Source organism: Podarcis cretensis (assembly GCF_951804945.1).
Source record: "Podarcis cretensis genome assembly, chromosome: 8".
NCBI lineage: Eukaryota > Metazoa > Chordata > Lepidosauria > Squamata > Lacertidae > Podarcis > Podarcis cretensis.
Window position 1 is genome coordinate 84,430,543 of NC_137177.1, and position 21,126 is coordinate 84,451,668.

The 21,126-nt window shown below is 46.1% G+C and overlaps 1 protein-coding gene across 1 annotated transcript in view; it reads right to left on the reverse strand.

The window, feature by feature from the left end:
- Positions 1-823: 823 nt before the first annotated feature.
- The window catches only part of WSCD2 (WSC domain containing 2), a 91,974-nt gene continuing 71,671 nt past the window's right edge, over positions 824-21,126 (reverse strand). The window contains exons 6-9 of the mRNA XM_079987028.1: positions 17,400-17,574; positions 15,434-15,598; positions 6,060-6,260; positions 824-2,239 (exon numbers count right to left, since the gene is read on the reverse strand). Coding sequence (XP_079843154.1) covers positions 1,887-2,239; positions 6,060-6,260; positions 15,434-15,598; positions 17,400-17,574 — 894 coding nt within the window. The 3' untranslated portion in view covers positions 824-1,886. The remainder of the gene's footprint in view (positions 2,240-6,059; positions 6,261-15,433; positions 15,599-17,399; positions 17,575-21,126) is intronic.

A 21,126-nucleotide genomic window follows, 5' to 3' on the forward strand; every position in this document is an offset into this window, starting at 1 on the left:
TGAGGCTGTTGTAACCCTCAGGATTTTGTAGGATTACAAGTCTCCTCAGCCCCAGCCAGCATGGCCAATGGCCAGGGAGGATGAGAGCTGTCGTCCACCAACATCTGGAGGGGTCACAGGTTCCACACACCTGCCACACACCAAACATCATCAAGGACAGCTCTGGACATGGAGGCCTGTGAACTAAGCCTTGATGCCCCCAAAGTGAATGTGATAAAAGGCGATGGCCCATTCTGACATGCAAAACTGCAGGTCTGGCCCAGGTAGTTACCGTATTTTTCGCTCCATAGGGCGCACTGGACCATAGGGTGCACCTAGTTTTTAGGGGGGGGGAATAAAGAAAAAAAAATATTCCCCCGACCCCAGCCCCCAGAACAGGTCCGGGAGTGGCGGCAAAATTGCACGCAACCTCGCCGCCTCCCAGAGCTTTTGGGGCTTGGGACGGGGGAAGCTCAAGCTTCCCCGACCCCAGACGCCAGAACAGGCTGCTGTTTGCAAGCCTTTGGAGCCCGAAGGTTTGCGGATAGCTGCCTGAAGCCCGGGGAGCGCAGTGGGAGTTGGCGCTGCGCTCCCCGGGCTTCAGGCTGCAGGCTGCTATCTGCAAGACTTCGGAGCCCGGCGGGAACTCCTGCCGTGCTCAGAAGGCTTGCGGATAGCTGCCTGAAGCCTGGAGAGCGAGGGGTGAGTGCGCACTGACCCCTCTCACTCTCCAGGCTTCAGCAAAAGCCTGCATTCACTCCATAGGATGCACACACATTTCCCCTTCATTTTTGGAGGGGGAAAATGTGTCCTATAGAGCGAAAAATACAGTAAGTGGGACTGGAATGAGGAGACCCCTATTCCCCTCGCAGATCTACACTTCCCAGAGTGGTTTAACAATGCGTCCCTCTTCCCAGGGAACTCTGGGAATGTGGGAAAGGGCCATAGCTCATTGTTAGTGCATCAGCCATGCGCACAGAAGGTCCTGGGTTCAACCAAACAAAGAATCTGACTTTATGTAAGGCAGCTTCCTGTAATGAGGAGGTAGATGGTGCTCAGGGTGGATGGTAACACTTTTTGGAACGCTCCCCTACAAGCAGAAAATGAAGTCAACAACAGGAAGAGAATGGAGACCTTTTATCCCTGACCTTTTATCCAACCACCAACAAATCAGGAACTTGTGTGTTGTATTTCCCCCTCCCCCGGGGAAGGGAATTAAAAAATGGCATCCTCCAGCTGAAATTTAAAGTGGTACAACCCACTCAACCACCTCAGGTCTGCAACCGTACTGTACTGTATGAGGAGACCAGCCTACTGTCACCAGGTGTGTGCAGATATGTGAACCAGGCTCAAGTGTACAGAGTAGAGGAACCCAGGATGTGCGTACAAGTGCCAGCCAGGTCCAAATGAAAGACCTGAATCTTGAGGAGTGTCAGGGCAGCCAAATGGACCATGGGTTTTTGACCAGGAACAGAACACTGCCTGGCTCAGCTAAGGCCCCAGCGACGCCTCTGCAGTGGCCCCAAAGATCTGGGTACTGCAACCATCTGGAACAGAGCTGAGGTGATCCGTATTATGAAGTGGGGCAGGAGAGACAACACTCTTCCAAACAGCAGCAGCAAAGATCTATCTTCATTTTGCAAACCTCCCCCAACTGTATGTTAATGTTGGTCCCTAGTGAACGTAGATCTGTGTGGGCGGGCTTGCCAAGGCATCTTCTACTGGCAATGGTGGATGTTGACTGCTTTTTGCTCATGCAAGGGGATTCGTTAACAGCGAGCAGCAGAAGTCCAAAAAAGGGCCACCCACTGGGTGGAAATGGTGACTCGCCAGGTGAAACCAAGCCGCACCTGCCTGGGCAGATCCCGTTCCTCCCAGCCAAAAGATGTCCCTACCCAACACGACCATCATCTTGGATAATAGTCCTCTGGTACCCCTGTGAGGTTTCTGAGTTTCAGGGCCGTGTCCACTGTTTTGATGTAGCCATTGATCAGTTTCCTCATCTCAAGGGTATAGGGGTCGTATTCCAACTTCCTGAGCCCGGATCGCTTGAAGTTCCCATCCTTCTGGCCTTCCACACACAGAAGACGGTCCTCAAGGACTGCGATGCCCAAGAGGCTGACCATCCTCTTCAGCTGAATGAAGAGGTCTTGTTTCAGGTCCTCAAAGTGCACCACCAGGACGTTTTTGCCGTATTTGAGCCAGTCAAGGGTGTGCGTCGCCCACCAAGGGGCATAGTTCTTGACAAATTCTGGCCATTCTGTAAGAAGAGAGGGGGGCATCCTGTTAATCAGCAGCAGGACACAGGGTGGGATTCTGAGCACATTTGGTGCCAAGTGCAATGGGACCCACAACAGACACACGTTAGAAACAGCTTGCCCTTTGTCCATGATGGTAGAAATGAGGTAGTTGTAGCAATTAAGTGTTTTAAATTTGTTGTTAGCCGCTGTGAGCCCGGTTTTCTGAACCGGGAAGGGTGGGGTATAAATAAAAACTTATTATTTATTATTAGTCTCTGAACAGAGCTGGATCAGCTCAGCTTCAAAAAGGTACGAGTGGGAGGCGGGCCAGAGATATTTAGCTTCCTGAGACCCAAGACAATATTTTTTTAAGTTGCTTTTTTCCACCCCCGGCACCCCCACATAAAATTTATATTACAAGAAAAAAACCAAAAGGAACAAAACAATCAAATCATCCATGAAAACAGTTTAAAACAGCTGCACATAGAGCAGAAATTTAAGGCTAGAAAAATGGAGAGAGCTGCAATAAACAGATTCATTTGTCCCTGGTTAAAACACAAACCTGAATGAATTCCTGCTCCATGTCTACACCCTTGCTACGGGTTTGGAGGGAACAGAGATAAGAGGACAGAGCCCTCTTATACTTGAACAAATAAGAAGGCAACAAGACACAGATTTTAGTGTGTGTGTGTGTGTGTATAGAATCATAGAATCATAGAGTTGGAAGAGACCACAAGGGCCATCGAGTCCAACCCCCTGCCAAGCAGGAAACACCATCAGAGCACTCCTGACATATGGTTGTCAAGCCTCTGCTTAAAGACCTCCAAAGAAGGAGACTCCACCACACTCCTTGGCAGCAAATTCCACTGTCAAACAGCTCTTGCTGTCAGGAAGTTCTTCCTAAAGTTTAGGTGGAATCTTCTTTCTTGAAGTTTGGATCCATTGCTCCGTGTCCGCTTCTCTGGAGCAGCAGAAAACAACCTTTCTCCCTCCTCTATGTGACATCCTTTTATATATTTGAACATGGCTATCATATCACCCCTTAACCTCCTCTTCTCCAGGCTAAACATGCCCAGCTCCCTTAGCCGTTCCTCATAAGGCATCGTTTCCAGGCCTTTGAACATTTTAGTTGCCCTCCTCTGGACACGTTCCAGTTTGTCAGTGTCCTTCTTGAACTGTGGTGCCCAGAACTGGACACAGTACTCCAGGTGAGGTCTGACCAGAGCAGAATACAGTGGCACTATTACTTCCCTTGATCTAGATGCAATACTCCTATTGATGCAGCCCAGAATTGCATTGGCTTTTCTAGCTGCCGCGTCACACTGTTGGCTCATGTCAAGTTTGTGGTCAACCAGGACTCCTAGATCCTTTTCACATGTACTGCTCTCAAGCCAGGTGTCACCCATCTTGTATTTGTGCCTCTCATTTTTTTTTGCCCAAGTGCAATACTTTACATTTCTCCCTGTTAAAATTCATCTTGTTTGTTTTGGCCCAGTTCTCTAATCTGTCAAGGTCGTTTTGAAGTGTGATCCTGTCCTCTGGGTTGTTAGCCACCCCTCCCAGTTTGGTGTCATCTGCAAATTTGATCAGGATGCCCTTGAGTCCATCATCCAAGTCGTTGATAAAGATGTTGGATAAGACCGGGCCCAAGACAGAACCCTGTGGCACCCCACGTGTGTGTGTGTGTGTGTGTGTGTGTGTGTGTGTGTCCCAGGGTCTGGGGCAAACCTACAGGAGATTGGTGGAACATAATCTGGAGTAGCAAGCTGGATAAAGGAGCCCAACGATGAAAAGGAAGCCTGAATTCTTGTAGAGATGTTCTGAAGTAGGACTATATTGGAGCTCTGAGGTTCCTCAAGTGTGGATAAGCAGAGTGAAGATGATAGCCACCTTGAGCTGCTTAGAGGGAAAGTTGGTTATAGATGCAACAACAACAATAATAATGAATAATAACCAGTTTGGTTGGCTGGAATCATTCATGTTGTGATTCCTGCATTGCAGAACTCAAAGACCCTTGGGATCCGTCCCAACTCTTCCATTCTTTGTTTCTACGTACCTGGGAACCCGTTTATAAGGGTTGCTCCAGCCTCACTACCAGGGCAGCAACCCAGAGAAGAATGAGTTATTGGCTCCAGGCAGATCAGCTCCTGACGTGGGTCTAATATAGTCAATGCTCTTTCGGGGGGGAGGGGCTGATTGGGAGGGTCATCTCATCATGTCTACCTTACCCCTGTTGCCATAAACGCATCATTCCCTAAGAAAAGGCCTTTCCTGGCTAGGGTCTTTTTGTTGATGATTGATACGATCTCATTAGCAAGCTGCTCCGTTAGCCACCAGGTCCTGGGCTCAGTTAAACATGCTCCCTTGCTTTAGAAAAGAAGGAGAGGAAATCTTTCAATTACCCCTGAGGTTTCCTGCTAATTGATCCTCACATTAAAAACGGGTGATAAAATGGATAATGAACCAGATATAATCTGCCAGAATTCCGTTTGCAACTGTAACGGGCCCGATGCCTCATTTGCGGTGCAGGAAAAGTTTGGACCCTTGAACTTTTCGCCTTCGCCTCCTTGAGGAAAAGACAACCTTGTCCACCCTCCCCTCCCCACATCCCTTATTAATCCTCTTGAACTGTGTTTTATCCCCTACCTCTGAATTATTAAATGGACTCTCTGTTCCATTAAACAGAAGCGGGACAATTCACCTTGCATAATCATATCACATAAAACTTTGCTTTGGAACCGATCCAAGGGATATCATAAAATTAATGCCATGGAACAAAAACACAGAACTTTTTTTTTTTTTTTAATAAAGTAAAAATCACATAGACTTTAGCTTGGGGGAGCCAGAAGGAAAAGTATAATCGGAAGGAAAGGAGCAGGGTAAGTCTGCAGCCTGGCACTAAGGTGGGCATCAAAGATCTGCCCATCTGACCACATGGTAATACAACTGACAGCTGCAGCAACCTAGCAAGAAGCTGACTAGGTGCATTTTTAAAGCCTGGAGTTGCCAGTGCAACCAGTCTGGTTTTATTTCTTTTGGCTGAACTTGTGCAGTTCTGCAGGGCAATCTATTTAAATTCCCTTGCAAGGGTGAAGACATGGGGCAGGAATTCATTCAGTTTGTGTCTTAACCAGGGACAGTTGGATCCGTTCATTGCAGCTCTCTCCATTTTTCTTTTAGTCTTACATTTCAGGTCTCCACATTTCTGCAACATTCTTCCACCAAAACAAAAACCCTAAGCCTAAGGCTATATCATGGATAGTTGAAACTTTGGCAATGCATTCAACGATGCAGTTATTTGACAGTGTAAAGGTAAAGGTAAAGGGACCCCTGACCATTAGGTCCAGTCGTGGCCGACTCTGGGGTTGTGGCGCTCATCTCACTTTATTGGCCGAGGGAGCCGGCATACAGCTTCCGGGTCATGTGGCCAGCATGACTAAGCCGCTTCTGGCGAACCAGAGCAGCGCACGGAAACACCGTTTACCTTCCCGCCCGAGTGGTACCTATTTATCTACTTGCACTTTGATGTGCTTTCGAACTGCTAGGTTGGCAGGAGCAGGGACCGAGCAACGGGAGCTCACCCCGTCACGGGGATTTGAACCACCGACCTTCTGATCGGCAAGTCCTAGGCTCTGTGGTTTAACCCACAGCGCCACCCACATCCCTATGCCTGCCATAGTGCTTTACATATGTGGTGTGAATATGGCCAGACTATGTGCTTGTGTGCTTTTGAGAGTTTTGTCACGCCGCCTTGTGAGGACACTGTGCCCTAAAAGGTAGATTAAAAAATAATCTTTTAATAAGCAGATAGAAGCTGATGGGGTGGATCCCCGTATTTACCTTTCCCTTTCCAGTGGGCATGAGCAGCAAACCCAATGTGGCCTCCATATTTCCGGTTGAATTCAGCCATAAGTGCTTTGTAGGGGTTGCGGATCAGCAAGATGGCTGCATCAAACGCCTCAATTTCCTTCTGCCCGCTCTCGTGAGTTTTGATGCAGATCGTCCTCCCACTTCGCCAGTGGTCCCGTTCACCTTTGAACCCTGTTTTGGGGAGTGGGGGGGGGGAGGAAATGGAAGATCAAAGAATGAGCTCTAGGGACAAATATGGGAAGATGGAGTAAAGCTAAAGAGGAAGAAAAGAATGAAAGAAGACCCAACAAACAGCTTACCCTCTAAATCATGGGTAGGCAAACTAAGGCCTGGGGGCTAGATCTGGCCCAATCGCTCCTGGCTTGGCCCATGACTTTGCAGGGGAGTCTGCAACAAATTGCTGCAGTTTTTCCTTAATCCCCCTAAGCTATTTAAAGGGGCATCGTTGTGAACCTATTGAGCCCAGGGTCTAAAGCATGGGTATGCAAACTAAGGCCCGTGGGCCGGATGAGGCCCAATCACTTTCTCAGTCCGGCCCACGGACAGTCTGGGAATCAGTGTGTTTTGACATGAGTAGAATGTGTCCTTTTATTTAAAATGCATCTCTGGGTTATTTGTGGGGCTTGCTTGGTGTTTTTACATGAGTAGAATGTGTGCTTTTATTTCAAATGCATCTCTGGGTTATTTGTGGGGCATAGGGATTCGTTTATCCCCACCCTCAAAAAAATATAGTCTGCCCCCCCCCCAGGTCAGAGGGACAGTGGACCGGCCCCCTGCTGAAAATGTTTGCTGACCCCTGCTCTAAATGTGCGTAAAGCCCACACATTTCCTAATTCTCAGCATTGTTGTGTCTGCTATCTCTGACTAGCTGATTTTCCTGCGTTCTCCTTGACATTTTTGTGGCTCCTTACAAACACAAATCCTTTTCTCCCTTACCACTGCCCAACAGGGCCAAACGCAGTGAGGGTCAAAGAGATTTGTTTCAATTGTGTCTTCCTGGCTAAGACATTTCAATGGGCCTCATAACTCAGAAAACGGTGGTTTGTGTGCGTGTGTGTGTGAGAGAGAGAGGCAGAGAGATAGAGAGAGGAGCTCTGGTGAGAATTCTTAAAGTGAGGAAAAACATTTGAAAAGCCAACCAGCCAACATCCGTAACCATCCTGCCCATTAATGTCAAATGGTCTTTGTCTCTCTCCACAGATTGGTTCATCTTGGGGCTTTATAGCAGTTTGTTCATTAAAGAAAGAAGAGAAACTGGGGTGTGTGGGTGTGTGAGCGGGCACCCAATGCCACAGTAGCTGAACAGAAGATGATGGCCTCATGCCACGTTCCAGAGAAACAGAGGAATGGTCTGTTGGGGATGTTTAGCCTGGAGAATAGGAGACCGCGAGGTGACATGAGATCCATCATCTGGTACTTTGGGGCTTAGGTGAATCATAGAACTGTGGAGTTGGAATAGTAATAATAATAATAATTTTTTATTTATACCCCGACCTTCTCGGATCAAAAACCGGGCTCAGGTCGGCTAAGAACAAATTTAAAACACTTAATTGTAAAAACAGCATAAAATACAGTATAAAAACATGAATAACAATAAAATTCAAAATTCAGAAATCATTTTAGGGGAAATAAGCATTAGATAATCCCAGGGCTAGCTGGCTGAATTGGTCCTACTTGGGCCAGCGAGGCGGCCACTGGAGAATTAGCTGTGGGGTCTCAGAGTGGGTAATCTTCATAAAAGGGGAGGGAGAGGGAAGAGAAGGGAAATAAAAGATCAGGCTGAATTCAAATTAAAGGCCAGGAGGAATAGCTCTGTCTTACAGGCCCGATGTGCTTTGGCGTGCTTTGGTCCATGGGGTCATGAAGAGTTGGACACGACTAAACGGCTAAACAACAACAACACAGGCCCGACAGAAGGAGGTTAAATCCTGGAGGGCCCTAGTCTTGTGGGACAGAGCATTCCACCAGGTCGGAGCCATCACTGAAAAGGCCCTGGCCCTGCTGGAGGATAGTCTGACTTCCTTAGGGCCCAGGACCTCTAAACTATGGTTATTCATGGACCTTAAGGTCCTTTGCCTCGCATACCAGGAGAAGCGGTCCCGTAAATACGAGGGGCCAAAGCCACAAAGGGCTTTAAAGGTCAAGACCAGCACCTTGAACCTGACCTTATACTCCACCGGGAAGGGATCCCAAGGACCATCTAGTCCAACCCCCCGCAGTGCAGGAATCACAACCGAAGAATCGCTAACAGGTGGCCATCCAAACTCTGCTTTGAAAGCTCTGGTGAAAAAGAGTCCACCCCCCTCTGAAGTAGTTTGTTCCACTGTCAAACAACTCTTACAAAGTTCTTCCTAACATTTTAGTTGTCAACTCATTTCTGGTCATTTGAACCCACTGGTTTGGGTCCCACCTTCTGGAGCAGCCGAAAACAAACTTGTTCCATCTTCCCTGGGACAGCCTTTCAGATATGGCTACGAAGATAGCTATCATGTCACCTCTCAGGCTGCTCTTTTCCAGGCTAAACACCCCCAACTCCTTCTGTCATTCCTCATAAGGCTTGGTCCTTCCCTTTGCTGGGGCAACACCTCTGCTTCTCTGGAGCTTTCCATGGTCCTGAAGGCTCCACCTCTGGACACCTGGAATGTTCTGCATCCTGACTCCTGCATTGACCTGCTTCCTTTCGAGGGTCCAGCTTCTTTACAAGTGACATTTAAGGCGAACAAAGCCCTGGGTGAGCATCCCCTCAAGTGAGGGGTGGACAGAACACCCTTTGCAATCCCTCCATCAGTTGGCCCAGTAACCAGTTTCCTTTGTGGCAGACAGTGGGCATCTGTCAGCACAATTTCATCTGGAAACCATCTGTTTGGCTCTCAGTCAACACAGTCAACGACTGACAAAGCTCAGCGATGTTGGGAGGGAGGACAGATTGGGACACTAACCCATGCTAGCTACTATTTCTAGCCAACGGGGAGAGATCAGATGGCAGGAGATACAAGATATTAATTACATACATGTAATTTGCTTCTTCCAATTAGAACATGCACAAAAGAGTTTCGTGGCAGCTCCTTTGCTCATTGCTCGGATATGCTTTGACCCAGCGAGGTAAGTGGAGACTGGCTTAGAATAAACAACCGCAAGCTACCATCTCTGATATCTGGCCAGCAGAAGCAAACAGTCATAATGATTGGCCACCACAATTATCATGTGGCAATGAGTTCCATAGGTTTAATCTCATATCAAGTGATGTAACTGTAGTGCTCATACACGAATATAATAGCTATACATTCTAATTCTAAATAAATAACTGTAAATCTTTGTTGTGGTCGTCGTCACATAGGCTGCAAACTATGCAATCAGCCCAAATTAAGGGACATAATAGGACTGACTTCTGAGTGGGCATACATAGGATTGGGTTGCATATATGCCAGGTATTAATTTCAGTGCTTCATTACGAATCATCATTACTGCTATCGCGTAGCATGACGATGACTTTTATTACCACCAGGAATAAGTAACTCTTGGGTTTTATAATACCAGCTGGCAGTGAGCTGCATGGGGCATGTAATGCAATACTGATGGTTAACAAATAAGAACATAAGAAGAGCTGTGCTGGATCAGGCCAGTGGTCCATCTAGGTCAACATCCAATTCTCAGAGTGAAGAAGAAGAAGAGTTTGGATTTGATATCCCGCTTTATCACTACCCTAAGGAGTCTCAAAGTGGCTAACATTCTCCTTTCCCTTCCTCCCCCACAACAAACACTCTGTGAGGTGAGTAAGGCAGAGAGACTTCAGAGAAGTCTGCATGTGTGCAGAGCAGCTGCATGTGGAGGAGCGGGGATGCGAACCCGGTTCACCAGATTACGAGTCCACCGCTCTTAACCACTACACCACACTGGCCATCCAGATGCCTGTGGGGAAAACAGCAAGCGAGACCCAAGCAGAAAAGCCCACTCTTCTCCTGTGGTTTTCAGCCACTGGACAGTCTCTGACTGTGGAGGCGGAGCATAGCCATCATGACAGAGCATAGCCTCTGACTTTGCAGGTACATGTCATAGACACATAGGATTATTGGCTCCCAGTACGTTTCCAAGCTCAATTCAAAGTGTCGGTGCTGACCTTTAAAGCCCAAAATGGCCTTGGCCCAGTATACCTGAAGGAACGTCTCCACCCCCATCATCCATCCCGGACACTGAGGTCCAGCTCCGAGGGCCTTCTGGTGGTTCCCTCACTGCGAGAAGTGAGGTTGCAGAGAACCGGGCAGAGGGCCTTCTTGGTAGAGGCACACGCCCTATGGAACGCCCTCATAGAATCATAGAATCATAGAATCATAGAATCATAGAGTTGGAAGAGACCACAAGGGCCATCGAGTCCAACCCCCTGCCAAGCAGGAAACACCATCAGAGCACTCCTGACATATGGTTGTCAAGCCTCTGCTTAAAGACCTCCAAAGAAGGAGACTCCACCACACTCCTTGGCAGCAAATTCCACTGTCAAACAGCTCTTACTGTCAGGAAGTTCTTCATAATGTTTAGGTGGAATCTTCTTTCTTGTAGTTTGGATCCGTTGCTCCGTGTCCACTTCTCTGGAGCAGCAGAAAACAACCTTTCTCCCTCCTCTATGTGACATCCCTTTATATATTTGAACATGGCTATCATATCACCCCTTAACCTCCTCTTCTCCAGGCTAAACATGCCCAGCTCCCTTAGCCGTTCCTCATAAGGCATCGTTTCCAGGCCTTTGACCATTTTGGTTGCCCTCCTCTGGACACGTTCCAGTTTGTCAGTGCCCTTCTTGAACTGTGGTGCCCAGAACTGGACACAGTACTCCAGGTGAGGTCTGACCAGAGCAGAATACAGTGGCACTATTACTTCCCGCCAGATGTCAAGGAAATAAACAACTATCTCGCTTTTAGATGACATCTGAAGGCAACCATGTATCAGGAAATTTTTAATGTCTATGGTTTTATTTTATTTTATTTGTAAGATGCCCAGAGTGGCTATGGAAACCCAGCCAGATGGGCAGGCTATTATTATTATTATTATTATTATTATTATTATTATTATTATTATCATTGAGTTGGATTGTACCCCAAGGTTCAATTTCCTGTAATGCAGCAATCACAACTAAAAAATCCCTGGGAAATAGCCATCCAACTTCAAAATCTCCAAGAAATGAGAGTCCACCATCTGTTCTGCTGTCAAACAGATGTTCTTCCTGATGTTTAGTTGAAATCTCTTTTCTTATCATTTGAATCCATTGTTTCATGTCCCACCCCCTGGGGCAGGAGAAAACAAGCTTGTTCTGTCTTCTATGTGTCTGCCCTTCAGATATTTGAAGATGGCTCTCATATCTTCTCGCAGTCTCCTCTTTTCCAGGCTAAACATCTCCCACTCCCTCGACCATTCCTCATATGGCTTGGTTTCCAGATGCTTCACCATCTTGGTTGCCCTCCTCTGTACACATTCCAGCTGGTCCTCCTTAAACTGGGGTGGCCAGAACTGGAAACCGGGCTCTAGGTGTGGTCTGCCTGAGACAGAATAGAATGGTAACCTTCCCTGTTACAGTGAGGAATTTCCTCTGCCAACCTTTCATTCACGTGGGCTGCCTTGTCCCTGTCCCTTAAACCGCCTTAGGGGGAGAAGTAAAGGATGAGCCTGTTGCCCATGAAATATTAACTCCGTAAATAATTTCCCATAGGAACGGAAAGATAGATGGCCTCTGAATCAGCGAGGGCAAGGAGAAACATGATGATCCAACCCAAAGCATACACATGACAGAGAAATGTGCTGCATTATTCCAAAAAGCTTTGAGCTGCAGTATTTGCTCTGGAGAAAGCCCCGTTTGTAATAGATTTCTTTCTTGCCCAAACAAGCAGAGTACGGTACCTGTGTGTAAGAGAGATTTACTGTACTGCTCTGCCAGGGAGTCTTCTCAGACTTGGGGTGAAATGACCAGCTTTGTCATAGGATTATGACTGAGCTGGAGGAATCTTAAGAAAACCCAACTCATATCTCTCTCTCTCTCTCTCTCTCTCTCTCTCCACTCACAACTGAAGCCGAAAGCTGTCACCTGACCCTTCTCTCCCGTGACGCTCTCCAGCCATTGGTGCTGCTGCTATGATGTCATGGAACACCCAATACAGCTTTGAAGCTCACTGAGTAAGTTTGGTCTGTTCAGCTAACCTACCTCTCAGGTTGTTATGAGGATAAAATAGAGAGGGGGAGAACTATGAATCTGCGTAAAACATTTTTGTTCAAATAGGCCTACCCAGATATGTAAAAAGCTGGTGTGTGTTTTAATCGGGTTTTGGGTTATCACTGGTTCTGATTATTATTTGTATGTTTTAAAAATTAATTATTTTCCTGATAATTTTATTGCTTGACCTTTTTTGTAAACCACTTTGAGGCTTTGTTCTTTTTAACCGTCAAATGGTATATAAAAGGAAGATTTTACAGCCTGGATCTTTGCTAACCCAAAAACTGCATGAACCTTTTGTAAGGAAACCAAGTACTTTTCTTTTTAAGTCATTTTGAACCTTTTTTTCTTCTTCTTCATTTTCATTTTACTGCCAATATATGGAGACTTGTATGCTGGAACTTCTGGAAACCAAGTAACACGTCTGGAAACACAGATGCTAAGCACCTGTGATTTATTCTAGCCTAAGTATTTTGATGCGGAATGTTTGTTTTAAGGTGGATGAGGGCAGCTGCAAACCTAACCAAGTTTTAAAATGTTTGGAGTGATCACCATTGTGCTTAACTCTGCTACTGGAGAGCAGGGATCTCTCTTCCAAACCTCTCCCTCCAACATTATGTGCATTAGAAGTATTATAAATCTGACTGGGAAATTGATGTTGCTTCTCCCCATCCCCCACCCTAGACATTTTAAATGCAGTTCTGACAGAAACATACCGGGGGGGGGGGGTGAGAGGTTAAACTGACTGCTCCCCACTCCCCAAAATATTTGGCCTCTTTCACACCAGGATCTGAAGATATTATTACTTCTCCTTTTTTCCAAGTAAATTTTTATTGTTTTCCTTACATATTCTTTTCCAACAAACCATATTAATGCCATACATTCCCTTTGACTCTGCCGAGTCGTGACTCCCCTCCCTCCCTGCAATTGGTATATTTAACCCCTTTCTATCGCGCACATCATTCTCACAATAGTACTATTATACATTGAAGGTATTATGTCAATCCTGCTAGTGTCTTGACCTCTTTACAATTCTCCTTTAAATATTCAATAAATTTACTCCAATTATTTTGGTATCTTTAACTGCGGCTCGTATTTTGTTAGCTAGAAAGCGGAAAACTCAAGAATTACCAACAGTAGAAGAATGGCAGATGAAGATGATGGATTTTATGGAGCTAGCTGATCTAACCCGAAGAGTCCGCGACCAGAAGGAGGAGGAACACCACGGAGAATAGAAGAAATTTAATGATTATTTAGCTAAATTTGTTAAGCTAAAATAACTGGAAATAGCGTCCAGATACTTAATGGGCTTAGGATTGTATTTATGTTAATTGATAAAATAATATGTTTAATACAAGAAGGAGAAGATTTAAAGATGTTAATGTTTAATTTAAAGGGTATTAAAGTTGGGATTTGGAAAACCGTTATAAGGATATGCAATGAAATTCAACTAAGGGGAAACGAGGAAGTCGTTTTACAAAGTAAATAACTGTTATTTTCAATAAGGTTATGATTTATGTTTGTTATGTCTTGTTTGTTTTATGTTTTTGTTTGTCATTGATATTGTAAAAACTAATAAAAAAAATTTGGGGAAAAAAATTATTTTGGTATCTTTGGTCTTCCTGGTCCCGGATCCTCCCTGACAATTTGTCAAGTTCTGCGTATTCTGTCAATTTCACCTGCCACTCCTGGATGGTTGGTATGTCTTGTGTTTTCCATCTTTGGGCCAGGAGGGTTCTTGCGACGGCCGTAGCGTACACGAACAGATTTTGGTCTCCCATTTTGATTTCCATTCCTATTAAACCTAATAGACACGCTTCCGGAGATATTCTTACTTCTCAATTTGCGCGTCTCTGTTTAAGGCCGTTAATCCTGCTCCCTGCTCTTCCGAGCTGTTTTTATGGTCACAGACAAGCTGCATGTAGCTGGCCCTGACTGTGTCAATAAGCCGAGTCTCTGCACATTCCTTGACTCTCTGGGAGATTATCAGAGATTGATTGATGTAATGGGGCTTTTCTTTGGTATTCTGAGTTGGCGTTGAGGATTCTCCGCCTGGTTCCCCAGGAAGACTCCTCTTGTTGACTGATCTGCCTTTGTATACCGTGGATATTTTAAAGCTCTGACGATGCAGAACTTCCAAGGGAGTATCACAGTTAGTTTCCAGGCAACCGATCACAATTCACATAAAAGGGTCTGAAGTCAGCCTGTTTCACAGTGGCTCTCAGCCCTGGGAGAAGGAGCAAGCTTGTTTTCTTCTGCTCTGGAGGGTAGGACCCAAACCAGTGGCTTCAACTGACAAGAAAGGAAATTCTGCCTAAACAGCAGGAAGAACTTGTTGACAATAAGAGCTGTTCAAGAGTGTTCAAGAGACCATAGATAGTCATGGCTTCCCACAAAGAATCCTGGGAGCTGTGGCCTGTTAAGGGTGCTGAGATTTCTTTGTTCTTGTTGTTGTTTAGTCGTTTAGTCATGTCCGACTCTTCGTGACCCCATGGACCAGAGCACGCCAGGCACTTCTGTCTTCCACTGCCTCCCGCAGTTTGGACAAACTCATGTTTCGTAGCTTCGAGAACACTGTCCAACCATCTCGTCCTCTGTCGTCCCCTTCTCCTTGTGCCCTCCATCTTTCCCAACATCAGGGTCTTTTCCAGGGAGTCTTCTCTTCTCATGAGGTGGCCAAAGTATTGGAGCCTCAGCTTCAGGATCTGTCCTTCCAGTGAGCACTCAGGGCTGATTTCCTGAAGAATGGAGAGGTTTGATCTTCTTGCAGTCCATGGGACTCTCAAGAGTCTCCTCCAGCACCATAATTCAAAAGATTTCTTAGGAAACCCTTATTTCCCAGAGTCATCTGGGAACTACAATTCCCAGAGTCATCTGGGAAGAGAGACTGATAGTTAAGCCACTCTGGGAATTGCAGCTCTGGGAGGAAAACAGGGGCCTCCTAACAACTCTCGGTACCACAAACTACAACTCCCAGCATTCTTTGGGGGAAGCCATGACTGTTTAAAGTATTACCATAATGTTTTGAATGGATGGTGCAGATGTGGATTCACTACAGGAAAGGGTTTCAGCCCCCACCCCCTTTCTGATTCTTTTTATATTAAAAACACTGATAAATTCCAAAAGAAAACAATCACTCCCCTCTCACCTTTGTTATAAAGAGAGCCGTCGAAGTAGTAGCTGCCAGTGTAGAAACCTGTTGCCAGTTCAATGAGGTGCCTTGCCCAGGTATTGCCTGCCCCAGGAAAGCTTGCAAGGGCAACAAACTGCTTGGCCCGAGCCGTTAAAAATCTCCGGTCCATACAGCGGTTATCTGTGAGCAGATCAAAACGAAGGCGTTAGCTAGGAATGGAGGGATCCTGCAGTCACTGGGAGTGAATAAGTGCACAAAACACCAAGTAAATCAAGAGGAGGCCTTGGACATCTCCCTGGAGAGGGAATCCTAAAAGTGAGGGGACAACACTGAAAAGGCTCTGCCTTTCTCTGCTAGTTTCTTTATTATTTTTTCATTCAGAAACCACTTCCTATAAAGTGATTTCACAATAAAATTAAAAACGTATTGTTGCATGCACCCCAATCTCTGAGTGGCAAGAGACACGAGGGGTTCTTGCACCTACCAGTGGGTTGGTTTACTTGGAATGAAGGCCGATGGAGAGACTACTGCGATGTTCTCTACATGGAGCTACCTTTGAAAATGACCAGGAAACTACAATTAATCCAGAATGTGGCAGCTAGACTGGTGACTGGGAGTGGCCGCCGAGACCATATAACATCGGTCCTGAAAGATTTACATTGGATCCTAGTATGTTTCCGAGCACAATTCAAAGTGTTGGTACTGACCTTTAAAGCCCAAAAAAGCCTCGGCCCAGCATACCTGAAGAAGCGTCTCAACTCCCATCATTCAGCCCAGACACTGAGGTCCAGCTCCGAGGGCCTTCTGGTGGTTCCCTCACTGCGAGAAGTGAGGTTACAAGGAACCAGGGAGAGGGCCTTTTCAGTAGTGGCGCCCGCCCTGTGGAACGCCCTCCCATCAGATGTCAAGGAAATAAGCAACTAACTGACTTTTAGAAGACATCTGAAGGCAGCCCTGTTTAGGGATGTTTTTAATGTTGGATGTTTTATCGTGTTTTTAATATTCTGTTGGGAGCTGCCCAGAGTGGCTGGGGAATCCCAGCCAGATGGGCGGGGTATACATACATACATACATACATACATACATACATACAGGGGTGCAAGTAACAGTATGCATAGGATTTGCTGCCTAAGTTATTGGAACTTTGTTCCCCCTGAAATCCGCAGTACTCATTGTGAATGTCTTACATCCATTTCAACAGAGCCAAAAGGAGATTGGTCTGAATGGAAGACATAGAAATGCAATGCATGAACAAATCCGGAGAGGGAACTGAGTTAATAGAGTATGAAGAAGAAGAAGGGAACGAGAGGGAAATGGAGAAAGGAAGCGGGCAACCGCTTCTTGCAAAAGTCAAACAGCGGTTTCCTGCATCTAACCAAAGCAGCTATCCATCTGATGGAAGCCGGAACTAATTACTGTTTCCTTCCAAAGCGAAATTTATATCTTTGGTAATTAAAAGAAATAAAAGGGTGAGGTTTTTTTGTTTTTTGTTTTAAACAGACAATTGACTCTCTAAGGATTCAGACGGCGGTGGGGTGGGGATTTTCCCCAGTCCTACGCAGATGCCAGATGGGTTGAGAAAGGGACCTTCTTCCTGCAAATCACTTCCATACAAAGCAGCCCTCTACCTTGAACTTAAGGGGACACAGGTGGCGCTGGGGGTTAAACCACAGAGCCTAGGACTTGCCGATCAGAAGGTCGGCGGTTCAAATCCCCGCGACGGGGTGAGCTCCCCTTGCTCGGTCCCTGCTCCTGCCAACCTAGCAGTTCGAAAGCACGTCAAAGTGCAAGTAGATAAATAGGTACCACTCCGGTGGGAAGGTAAACGGCGTTTCCATGTGCTGTTCTGGTTCGCCAGAAGCGGCTTAGTCATGCTGGCCACATGACCCGGAAGCTGTACACCGGCTCCCTCGGCCAATAAAGCAAGATGAGTCGGCCATGACTGGACCTAATGATCAGGGGTCCCTTTACCTTACCTTACCTTGAACTTGAGTCTGATAAACGATGAAATACTTGGAGGTGCCGCAGCTCTCAAATTCCTCGCCGCTGCATTTTTGGGAGCAGAGCTGCTCATCTTCCCTCTCGTGCAATGTGAAGAGGGTCGTAGGGAAGCCGCAGTGGCAGGAGGTGGCAGCCAGCACCGCAAGTGGGTATTCCTGGTGGAAGCAACGGGAGAATAATTTTGTGCAATGCCTTTGAGGAGGAGTGCAGTTAGAATCATAGAACTGTAGAGCTGGAAGGGTCCGGGGGGGGTTATCTAGTCCAACCCCCAGAATGTCCAGTGGTGCAGGACGATGGAAGTTGTAGTCCCTCTGGAAGGCCACAGAAAAGGAGAGGAAGTACTAATGATGGAGGAATGAATAACTAAGGCGATTGACTATGCCGAAATGGCAAAGACTACCGTGAAATCCAGGACGAAGATGAAAAAAAGGTTTATACAAGACTGGACTGAATTTATAGAATATCTTAAGGTCTACTTACAGGTAGGTAGCCGTGTTAGTCTGCCGTAGTTGAAACAAAAGAATAAAATTCCTTCCAGTAGCACCTTAAAAAGGTAAAGGGACCCCTGACCATTAGGTCCAGTCATGACCTGGGTTGCAGTGCTCATCTCACTTTATTGGCCGAGGGAGCTGGCATACAGCTTCCGGGTCATGTGGCCAGCATGACTAAGCCACTTCTGGTGAACCAGAGCAGCGCACGGAAACGCCGTTTACCTTCCCGCCAGAGTGGTACCTATTTATCTACTTGCACTTTGACATGCTTTCGAACTGCTAGGTTGGCAGATAGTGTGCATGCACACAAAAGCTCATACCAATAACAAACTTAGTTGGTCTCTAAGGTGCTACTGGAAGGAATTTTTTTATTTTGTTAAGGTCCACTTTGAAAACTTAAAAGCATTAGCAGGATTGACATAGCATCTATGAAGTAATGTGGATTAGGGTTATCAATGGATTTGTAACTGAATGGAAAACTAAAGATGTGTAAGGTAAAAAGGGGGAGAAATTGGAAACCGGTGTGTGTGTGTGTGTGTGTGTGTGTGTGTGTGTGTGTGAAGTCTAGAACAGGGGAGAGCATAGTTTATCTTGCCTGGGCCACATCGGTCCTGTGAAGATCCCTCAATGGGCTGGATTGTGTGCGCACGTGAGCGCGCACGCCTGGGTTTTCGGCGTCTGTGCAAATGTGATATTTGGCCCTGCAGAAGTGAGTCCCTGCGCTGCTCCAATTTAGCGCAGCGGGCGAGTGGGCGGCTTGGTTTGGGTGCGGCTCGTGGGCCAGTCAAATGACCTCTGCGGGCCGCTTTCGGCCCATGGGCCTTAGGTTGCTGAACCCTGGTCTAGAAGTGATGAATAAATAAGTAATTTGGATGTTAAATTGCTAAGTTATTGAAAATTAAAAATAAAACATGAAAAAAGGAAGGCCACAGCAATATCTGGAGGCCCTCATCGTGTTGGGCTCAGCTGTGGCTGTCCTGGGTTCGAATCTCCACTAAGCTGTGAAACTGAACTGAATAATTTAGGGGTACTTTCCATCTGCTGCTCTAAGACATCCCTACCAATGCATTCCATGTGGGGCTTCCCCTGCAGTTGAACTGAGGCTACAGTTTCTGACAAGAGTGAGACCATATAACACCCCTGTTTAGAGATCAGCAACTACTCTTTTCAGCGCCTGATAAAAACATTTTGGTTTAGACAAGCTTACATGGATATGCAGAATGCTTATAGGTGTTTTGATGTGTTTTTAGATTATCATTCGTTTTAATTATCTTCTTAGAAATAGTGGCTTTTAACTGTACTGATTATTTGATAGTTTTCTTCCTTTTGTAAGCCACTTGGGTTTTTTTTAACAATCAAGAGGTATATAAATTTTATGGAAAAAATAAATTATATGTATATTTCACAGGGTTGCTTCCCTGCACATTCCCTCCAGATATGTGCAAAAATTTTTTGCACACAATTCCCCCTATCAGATGCATTGTTGAAAGCCATCCCCTATAAGTAATGCATTTTTGGAGGTAATTTTCACAAACGTACGCTTTTTGTGTACCCCATCTTCCTTCTTTGCATGCATTCGTTGGCTGGGTAACGCGTTGCAAACATTTGCGGATGTGCAAATTTTGAAGGTGTAGTTGAGTCGATGCGTTTTTGCTCAGAAATGTGGACCAGGCAGCTTTGCATCATTGCAAATGCAAACCAAATATCTTTCCCCACTTCTGCGCAGCTGAGTTGGGGATATCCTCATCTCTCCCTTCCCAAAGCAGTGGTGTGGAAATTGCTGTTGCCGTCAGAGAGTTATTTACTACAGTCAAGAGTTATACGGCCAGGCTTATGGCACCTCTTTCAAAATCACGGCCCAGTGGCAGTTGGATAATGCGCGAGTTTGTCACCTGGACGAAGGCCACTTAAAAGCCCATGGAGTACGACATCCGTGCCCTCATTTGAGCTTTAAAGCGCAGAGTTATGAAGGCCGTGGTGAGGCCTGACAGGCAATTTAATACCCAGGAAGGCAGCAAGACTGGGTTAATCAAAGGGCACGCCACAATGAGTTTGTGCTGCCGTCTCAGAGAGCTGGCTGACAACAGCAGGGGCAAGGCCCAAACTGTGTGCCGTAAGAAAGCAGAGATGGTCCATGGTGGGGTGTGGAAGACCAGGGTTCGAATCCCCATTTGGCCCTGAAGCTCATATTCTCCAAGTCTCTGTGATAGGAATTTTGAGGTCTTAGATATATGGTAATGTTCATAGCAGCACATACATAGATCAGCACAGGAAGACCAACCTGGAGCCATTTCGATTCCTAAACTGAGTAAATGTTTTCTCTGCAAGGTCAAAGTGGGAAACCTCCCCATTGTCTCTTTCCTCACAAATCCTGTCTTAAGGGCACATTTAAGATATGAATAGGGTGTGAGCCTGTGACCTGGCTCAGGAACTAAGTATTTATCACTACAAAAGACTGGCCAGGCTCCCCAGGGTATCCAATCAAGTAACCTGCCAGACAGGAGATAAACAACGACAGGAGAAAAACAACATTCAAATTTCTGTTTTAAGACCACCTTTTCTGTGATGTAGGTATGATGTCTCTGGGGGGTGGTCTTAGGTTACACCCCTTCTGTGATGTATGTATGATGTTTCTGGGGGTGGTCTTGATCGACAGGGTGGCAATTTCAAAAGTCTTTATAAGGCCTTGCGCACCATTTTTCTGGGTCCCTCCTCTCTCCTGCGGGTGAGGGGAACTCCCTGTTGCAACAGATCAATAAAGATCAAGCTTACTAGCTGCTTTGCTTCTCAATATTCTCTGGTTGGCCTCTGTTATTCTTTCCTACCAATAGGGAACCCACTTAAGGACTCTATATGGGCTCTTGGATACCCCATAAGGGAAAAGGGCAGATTTTTGTTTACAACATCTCCCAATTTGCCAGGGATAGTCCTGGAATTACAAAAGCTGCCTCGGTTTTCCTTTTCCCAGTTTTCTTGGAGAACAATCAAAAGCGGCGTGTGTAGGTACAAAAACAGAGTCCTGTTTCTACTCGGGGTGTGTGTGAGAGAATACCTGCACCAGAATGAAGGAAACTGTGATGGTCTTCCTATAATTTTGAAGGAAAAGGTCACCAATCCACTTTATATTTTCAACTGCCATGCTTCCACAGCCAGCTGTTTCTCAGGAAACGCAGGGAGTGTTGATTCCTTTGTTGTAAATGGAGACTTACACTGTCT